Here is an 8,408-nt window from a genome sequence, read left to right as displayed (position 1 = left end):
ACCCTAACTGCTCCCTAATTACATCATAGCAGTTTCCCTCCTTTCAGGCCTTAGAAATGCCACAGCGTGCTGAGCAGTAAGACTGCACAACCACCGGCTCAGGGGGGCCGGTTCACCCTGAGTCTCTGTAACTGCGCTCATTCCCGCTCTAGCCCGATTCCCCGGAGGCCTGGACCCTCTCCAAGGATGGTCACTGGTCTGCCTCTGGTGGGGTTCTCCTGGAGGTAATACAACTGCCCAGGACACCTCAACGTCTCCTCTCGCCCCCATCCGGTTGCTTGGAAATTTGCACTGGACGGCTGACGTCACACAAAGAGGCGGGCCCCTACTGTCCCGCACACCAATGGCGCAGCCGAGGCCGCTCTCTTCTTTTCCCGTGATTGGTGTCTCGGGCCTCTCTGCTCCACCCCATCCCGCCATGGCGTCAGGCGCTGCGGCTCCGGGGAGGTGGTTCCCACTTTAAGAAGTGAAGTTTGTAACCTCCTCCCCCTCCCTGCCCACCTCCCGCAGCCGCCAGTGCCCCGGGGAGCTGGCGGATGGAGCTACGCCGCGGTGGCGTAGGGAGCCAGGCTGTGGGGCGGAGGATGGACGGGGACACCCGAGATGGCGGCGGCGGCGGCAAGGACGCCGGGTCGGAGGACTACGAGAACCTGCCGACCAGTGCCTCCATCACCACGCACATGACAGCCGGCGCGATGGCCGGGATCCTGGAGCACTCGGTTATGTACCCGGTGGACTCGGTGAAGGTGAGCCCGGAGGAGACCGCGGGCGAGGGCCAGGGGGAAGGCGCGCGCCTTTGCATCCCGTGCGACCCTGGAACGGGGCAGCGGCGCGGCAAGCACGCTCTGGGCGCAGCGGTGCCGGCCGGGGAGCGCGGCGGGTGGCCGCTCGGCTCCCTCCCGCTCCGGCTGGAGGGGCTAGAGGCGGGGCAGGGGTCTCCGGGAACCCGCGGGTGCCGCCTGGGCGCTGGGAAGTGCGCCGGGCGCTGCTCCCCGCGCCGCCCCTTCCGCCACGCGTTGGGGCGCCCCGGGCGCCCCTGGACCTGGCCGGGCTGCCGCAGCCTTGCCGCCTGCCCAGCCCGCGCGCTCTGGCCGGCCGCACCGGGCGCCGGCCTTGGCGGTGCCGAGGAAGGGGATCGGCGCAGCTCGCTGCAAGTTCAGCTCCTCCTGCGCTCGGGACCCGCGATTCGGGGGATCCTGGGTGCCTAGTGGGTGACTGCGAAGGCGCTCCCTGCCCGCAGGCCTGCGTGGGGAGGCTGAGGCTGCCCACACGTGCGGCGTTTCCGAGGGAGCTCGCAGAGGGGAAACGGTAACCACCACGTTCGCGCAGCCCGGCCGCGCGCCTTCCAGCCCTGGCGCTTTGCTTCTGCTTATGGGGTTTTATGTTTTTTTGGAGGGGCGGGGTGACTGATGGCGCAGTGGTTAAGCACTCGGCCGCAAACCGAACGGCGGCCGCTTGGGAACCCGCCACCAGCTTTGCCGCCTGAGTAAGATGTGGCAGCCTGCTTCCGGAAAGGTTGGTAGCCTTGAACCCCGTAGGGCAGTTACCCGCCATCTCTCAGAGCCCCTGTGGATCGGAATGGACTCCTTGGCAGTGGGTGTGTGTTGGTGGGTGGCGCTCTGGGCAGCCGGGCGACCGCGAGACCTAATGACATTTGCCTTCTCATCTTGTTTGCGCGGTGGCCGACCGGGAAGGAGAGCTCAGGCTACACAACTCTTCTTGCGAGTTGTGTAATAGGCACTCAGTTGGTCTTTATAATAAACCGATTCTGGTCCCTCCCCCAAGTAGTTGTGAATGCACTTCCTTCAGGAGGTAGCTTGACCTTTCGCAGGCGACTTTCCTCAGAATTCAGAGCTGCTCTCCCACCGCTTGTTCAGGAGGCTGAGGAGCCCCTTCCCAGCCTTGGACTTGCCTTTCCACAGCAGTTAATCCCCGGGGAAATGGCGAGTCATCGATAAAGAAACAGAGGCACAGAGTAGTGAACTGATTGATGTACTAGGTCTCATACATCCCTTTTTTCCTCCGACCTGCAGCTCCAATATACTGGGGTCATTGAGGGTCTCTAAGTGGAGTTATCTATGAGGCAGGACCCACAGAGCCCCCTCACACCTCCCTTGTATCTTGTTGCTAATGTTGCTCCCTGTGGGCTGGCAGGCAGGCCAGCCTTTCTAACTCAGCGCTTTCCCTACCCTGGTAGCCCTTGAAGGACGCGGGCTGATGGCTGGGCAGGCACAAACCCAGGGGGAAAATGAACACAGGCTTGTAGTAAACGGAGGCCTTTCCTCCTGGTGCCACATACCTGAGCCCTCACCCCTCTTCGCCAGGGTGCCTGTGGGGAATTAGGCAAATGGTTCCCGCCTGCCACAGGCACCAGGTGAAGAGGACATCTCCTCACCTAGGTTTCCAAGTTTCTCCAGGACAGACAGCTCCAACTCCCTGCCATGGAACAAGTCCATTGACGACAGGGTCCCTGTGAGTTTCCGAGACTGTAAATCTTGGCAGCAGTGGAAAGCCCTGTCTTTATCCCCTAGGACAGACTGGCTGTAGGTGGTATTTGTATTGGAAGGAAGCATTCCCAAGTAATGGAATTTTCTGCATTGGAAGCTGTTGTTTCAAATGCCTGGGGGTGAGTAGCAAGGGGGTATTTTTTGAGCCAGATGCTAGACCCCGGGCCTGAAGGAGCCTTGAGCCTTATTAAGGAACTGCCTCACCCGCCTCACCCCCAGGCCCTTGTGCATTTTACCACAAGTTTGATTCTGTGTATCATTTTCACTTATTTTTAGTATTAAAAAGAATATGTCTTGCATTTTGAGCTCCCTTTGAAAGTTAAATACAGCGTTTGGTTAGAAATTTAAAGGGGGGATCTATGTTTAATATCCTACTTGTTCTTCTTTCCGCCCCCAAGACAGGGGTATATTCTGATCGAGAGGTCACCTGTGAACTTCATATTATTCTCTGTAGTGGTTTGCTCACTGAAGGGTTGCCACTTTGAACTCACTAGCTGCTCCCTGGGAGAAAGCATGCTTCTGTAACGATTTGCCGCCTTTGAAGCGCAGGGAACAGGTCTGCTCCTCTCCTTGGTGTTACTATGCGTTGGATCCACTTGACTGCTGTGGGTCGGGGTTTGTTGGGTACAGTGTTTAATCTGTGGGATAGGGTAGCATGGCGGGTATGGCAGAAAGTGCAGGTCTGGCTTTCCTTAACAAGTCACACGCCTGATGTGGGTTGACTGAAAGGAAGGCTTTGCACAACTATTCAGGAAGGTCTTCTGGAATCTAGAGTTCTAATTCTGACCCCCCCAAACTCTGACCCTTCGGGATTTTTCTGTACCGAGACACACATGTTTGAGCTTAAAGCCCCTTCTCATCCCCGCCCCCCCTTGCAACTTTCTTGGAATGATCTCAGGGGTTATTCGTTTCATTTTTAAGCTGTGGAAAAAGAGAGTAAAGTGACGTGCCCTCGGGTCACAAGGTGGCTGCCGCTGAGTACCAAGGCTAGAAAAGCTGCAATAGTTTGGATGGCCGAAGCCCCAGTAGTTGAATCTAAGACTTAGGTTCCATTTCAAGCTCTGTTCAGGACTGCTTCCTGCCCTAGGCACGTCTCTTGGCTGTCGTTCTGCCACTCATAAAATGGGGACTGTTGCCCCATTTGGTGTTTTTACATCATTTCTAATCCATTTTCCTTTTCAGTAAAAACACAGCACCTCTTTGTCCTCTTGGATGCTACTTGAAGTTTCAAACTAATTTTCACACCTGAAACCCAATGAATGTAGTGATATCTGTGTAAGAAAACAAAGACGTTCAGTTTGAAAGTCCGGTCTCTTGATGGACTGGAGAGTGCCTGCCTGCCCTTCCTGCTCTTCTGTCCCTGGCAGTATGGGCAACAGCACTGGTCACTTTTGATCTTAAGCCTTGGCTTGTCATCATAATGCAGAAAACCAGCTTTTGGAAATGCTTAAAATGACCATATTAAATATGCTTTTTGTGAGGTGCCTGTCTGTACACACCAATACCTTACTTCATGACCCGTTGCCTTTCAAACTGTGGCTTGTGACCCACTAGTGTGATTGGCATTTTTAAAACTGATTGGTGAGAGTCCGAGATATGAAGGAGCATGGCATGTGGTGAGATGTGTTGTTTCATGGCGTTTTACTTAGGTTATTATGTATATATGTATCTTCCCTGGGTCTCACTCTCAAGCTCTCACTGCCATCAAGTCCCTACAGGACAAGGTAGAACTGCCCCTGTGTGTTTCTGAGGCTGTAACTCTACGGGAATAGAAAGCCTCATCTTTCTCCCAAGGAGCAGCTGGTGGTTTTGAACTGCTGACCTTGTGGGTAGCAGCACACGATGTAACCACCTCTCGTGTTTTTTAGTTTTCGAGTTGGATAGCAGTGCAAACTAGCTTCCTTTCAGGGTGATGGCTTTAAAAAAAAGGTAGAAAAAACGTTGGACCTGGCGATCACTAAGATCTTTCAAGTTCAAATTCATCTAGAAAAGGCCCAGCCTTTGGCTGCAGGTTTTTTCATGTCTGTTCTGAGCCCCGCTGTGGGTACCATGGGAAGGAGGAAGCATGGAGTCTCTCTCTAAAGCCTTTGCCAAATGGAAACGATTTCTTGCTCCTTGCCCACTGGGTTTTTGGGCTTTGCAGCAGGCTTCCCATGAGCTGCTTTCTGGCCCTCTGCAGATGTGGGGTAGCCTGGACCAGCACTTGGGGTGGTTGTGAGAACCCCTAGTCTGGAGTGCTCACGACTGCAGGGAGAATGCCAGCGGGTGGAGGAGGAAATTCCAACCAGATTAGGTACACCACTTGTAGACCACGCTGAGTCCTGCCTGAGTCCTGCCCGTGGAGAAAGCAGAGGCAGAAGGAAACAGGCAAAGCTTGACGTGAAGGAACTTCCGCCCACCCGTTTTCAGCTCCCTCTTGCTTTTCTCAAAGCCAGGGAATCCCCCCATCTGATAACTCTTTCAGGATAAGTCTACTTTTCCCAGCCCAGCTTCCCTGGCGAGCCTTTTAAGGTCCAGCCTTCTCTCTAGGGCTTTGCCACTGCCAGCAAGCTGGGCCCCTCGTGTTGACCCAAGTAGGCTTCCTTACTGGCCCTGCCCCGCTGTGTGCCGCCCTGAGCCAGGCAGGTGGCCAAGGCAGCTCTGCAGCCCGAAACTTTGGAGTGTCCTCCTCACGGCCTCCTCCACCCTTTGGTGAAAAAGGGTGCAGAGGGGAGAGAAGGCAGCTGCAGGCTCCCTCCTACCCGGTCTAGTGCTTTCTGCCCGAGAAACAAAGGACAGTAGATGCCATTCTGCTTCAAATGGGCGTGAAGCCCCACATTGCTCTGGTTCCTGGAACAAAATTATAGTGATTTTTGTGTCTCTCTTCTTCTCCTATCTTATTCAAGTCACCCCCCTTACCACCCCACCCCTTGCGGCTTTCCTCTCCTTCAAAGGGAGGCGGGTTTTTAGAAGGTGGCTCTGGGGTGGGGGAGCATTCTTGAGTTTCCTCTGTCTCATGAACTCCCGGGTGGGATCTGTGGCCGGATCTGTGGCCGTAAGGCCCTGTCCGATGGAGGCGGAAGCTCTGGGTTCTCCCACAGCCCCAGAGTCAGTTTTCGGTTCCACTCGGGCTCGCTTTCTTGCCAGCCTACCGGTCTCCTCTGCTGGCACTCCCCTAGGGTAGGCAGGGGTGGAGGGGTCGGAGTGTCCCCTCCAGGACGGTAGTATAGTGCCCTGTGAAGGCAGCCCCGTTTCCGGTAGGGAGAGGCATTCAGGGCTTCATAGGGAAGGGTGAGGGCTATCACTGACCGCATGGTTTAAAACCCACAGAGGCGAACATGCGTGTGGGAGTAAGGGAATCTGTGTGTCACCATTGCTTTCCCTTTGGGTACCTTTTAGCCACCTAGGGCCCTCTCACCCTCAGGAGCTTCGGTCCCATCTGCTCTTTGGAATCCTGGCGGTGTAGCGGGTTCCGCATTGGGCTGCATGCCCCTAGGCCAGCAGTTCGAAACCACCAGTCTGCTCTGAGAGAGAAAGATGAGGCTGCCGACTTCTGTAAAGAGCCCCAGCCTCGGGAAGCCACAGGGGCAGTTCTACCTGCCCTGTAGGGTCGCTGCGAGTCAGAATCCACTCGCCGGCCCTGGGAGTGAGTTTGGTAGCTGTTGGGAGCGGTGACTGATTCCATGGCACCTACCCTCTTTTCTCCTCGGTTTCACATCAAACCCACTCTGGTTTTTTTTGACAGCCTGGGATCTGTATCTTCCCATCCTCCTACAGGGCACCGCACTCGTCCCCCTGTCGCGCTGGATGAACAAGCCTCGAAGCCTTTCCCAGCCCCCCCTCGAGCCCTAGATCCGTTCTGGCTCTTTCCTTTCTCGGCCCTTTCTTCTCATAGTGTTTTGGTATTGTTTCCCCCTCTTTTTATTTGAAAAAAGGAATTCTTCAATAAGTAGTGTGGCCGCATCAGCGGGAGCTCCAGACACCTCTCTGTAGTCGGGACGTTTGCTGGACCGCTTGCTTACTGAGGAATTCAGCGATTGGAATGAGTTTTACCCTCCCCCAACCTGGCTCCTTCCCTTTCCATTCCTGCCTCCCCCTCGTATGTTCGCAATAGGAGGGGCATATCACATCACTTTCTGCTGAGCCCTAGCGCTGCTGAGCTAGGACAGAGTGAACCTTCTGTAGGTGTCAGCCTTCATCCCTGTCACCATCATTGTCATGGTCGCTTTCCTCCATCCATAAGGACTGTGCCCCCCTGGCTCGTGGACTTCTCCATCCACATCTTGACCTTCTCCTGAGAACTTCCCATCTCGGTCACCGCCATCTGATTAACTTCCAGATCCCCCCCCCCTCTGTTCCTTTACGCTCCCCGAGCCTTAACTCGATGCCCTTTACTTTGCCCGGGCCTTATCATAACCCACAACCTTCCCCTCCGAACCAACCCTCCTGTAGCTGGGCCTCACAGTCTACGTGGACGCCAGCGTCTTGTCTCCCTTCTCAGCCCCTTCTGGTCTTCCTTATCTAGCCGCTGCTGAAGGCCTATCGTTTCAGCCACTCTGGGCGCCTCAGTTTCTCTGCCTCTGCCTCCTTCTAACATCTGCCTGCCCACACCCCACCCTTGGATAATCTGTCTGTCCCCTGCACAGCTGAGCACGCCCTGGGGAAACTCACGTGGCCAGTGTGCTCTCTCTCTCTCTCTCTCTGGCTCCGGTGGGGTCCTCTGCACAACTGCCCATCCAGCCCTGTTTTCTGTCAAGCTTCTTTGAGCCTCCTTAACAGCTGCTTTCTTCTCAGGTCCTTGATCTCTCTCTATATATGTATTTAACATCTTTTTTCTCGATACTAACCTCTCTCTTTAATCCTCAGCGTGGCATTTTGGTTTCTAGCTTATAAAATCAATAGGACCTCAAACTCCCCCATCTTCCTGTCACCCTCCCTCCAGGCCCATGGGCCTGCCTTCCTTCCTTTTTTCCTTCCTCCCTTCCTTCCTCCCTCCCTCCCTCCCTCCCTCCCTCCCTCCCTCCCTCCCTTCCTTCCTTCCTTCCTTCCTTCCTTCCTTCCTTCCTTCTCCATAAGAGGTTAGCTTTGTTTCCCTCCAGGGGCTCTGGACCCCCAGTGTAGGGAAGGGTGATGCTGATAGACCACCCAGGTGGACCTGGATCTTAACCCTGTGTCTGTGGGGAGCATACACGTACCTCCACCTTGAGCACATGACTTATCCTCTCTAAGCTCCGTTTAGTGGCATGTTAGTGCTGCCACCCTTCAGAGTTGTCGGGAAGCCCGGCGGGTCCAGCCACGGGGCCTGCCCTTGGAGCCCCCAGCTGCTCTGGGGGGAAAGATGACGCTTTCTGCCCCTGTCAAAGCTCCTGCCCAGGAAGTCAAGAGGGGCACTTCTGCTCTGCCTCGTAGGGTCACTCGGAGTTGGCACTGAGTTTCTCAATAGATTATGATCACAGGGCCGTGGAAAGGATGCAGTAAGACAGTGTATGCAAGGCTCCTGCCCCCTGGGGTCTGGCACCCCAAGTTCAGAATAAACAGTGATGGAGACAGTCATTTTTGTCATCTTTCTTCGGTGTCACCCAGTTCTTCCGCTCTCTCTTGGCTTCTTCTCAGAAACGTTCATACAGGTTCCAGCCTGACCCATCCGAAACAAACAAACAAACAAACAAAAACTCCAAACATCTCAGTTTGACCCCATGTACTCCCCTGTGACGCGTTCCTCCCAGAGACAGACCAAGTCTTGTTGGTTGCCCATGTCTTCTTTCCCCTCCTTAAAACAACAAATGTTATAAAAAAAAATGTTTGATTCTTGGCCCATTCTTCCTCACCCCATCATCCCACAAGTGCCTGGCCCTTGTGCACCCCCCTGCCCCCACCACTTCACCGGGGCTGCTGGTGAGCTTGTTGGTGACTTCAGTTATT

The 8,408-nt window shown here is 55.1% G+C and overlaps 1 protein-coding gene across 1 annotated transcript in view; it reads left to right on the top strand.

Moving 5' to 3' along the window:
* The first annotated feature begins 395 nt into the window (after positions 1 to 395).
* The window catches only part of SLC25A37 (solute carrier family 25 member 37), a 46,705-nt gene continuing 38,692 nt past the window's right edge, over positions 396 to 8,408 (top strand). The window contains exon 1 of the mRNA XM_075556500.1: positions 396 to 746. Within this exon, the coding sequence (XP_075412615.1) occupies positions 537 to 746 (210 nt within the window). The 5' untranslated portion in view covers positions 396 to 536. The remainder of the gene's footprint in view (positions 747 to 8,408) is intronic.

The sequence above is a fragment of the Tenrec ecaudatus genome, chromosome 8 (genome assembly GCF_050624435.1).
Source record: "Tenrec ecaudatus isolate mTenEca1 chromosome 8, mTenEca1.hap1, whole genome shotgun sequence".
In the NCBI taxonomy this organism is placed as follows: domain Eukaryota; kingdom Metazoa; phylum Chordata; class Mammalia; order Afrosoricida; family Tenrecidae; genus Tenrec; species Tenrec ecaudatus.
This window is presented reverse-complemented; position numbering and strand designations above follow the sequence as displayed.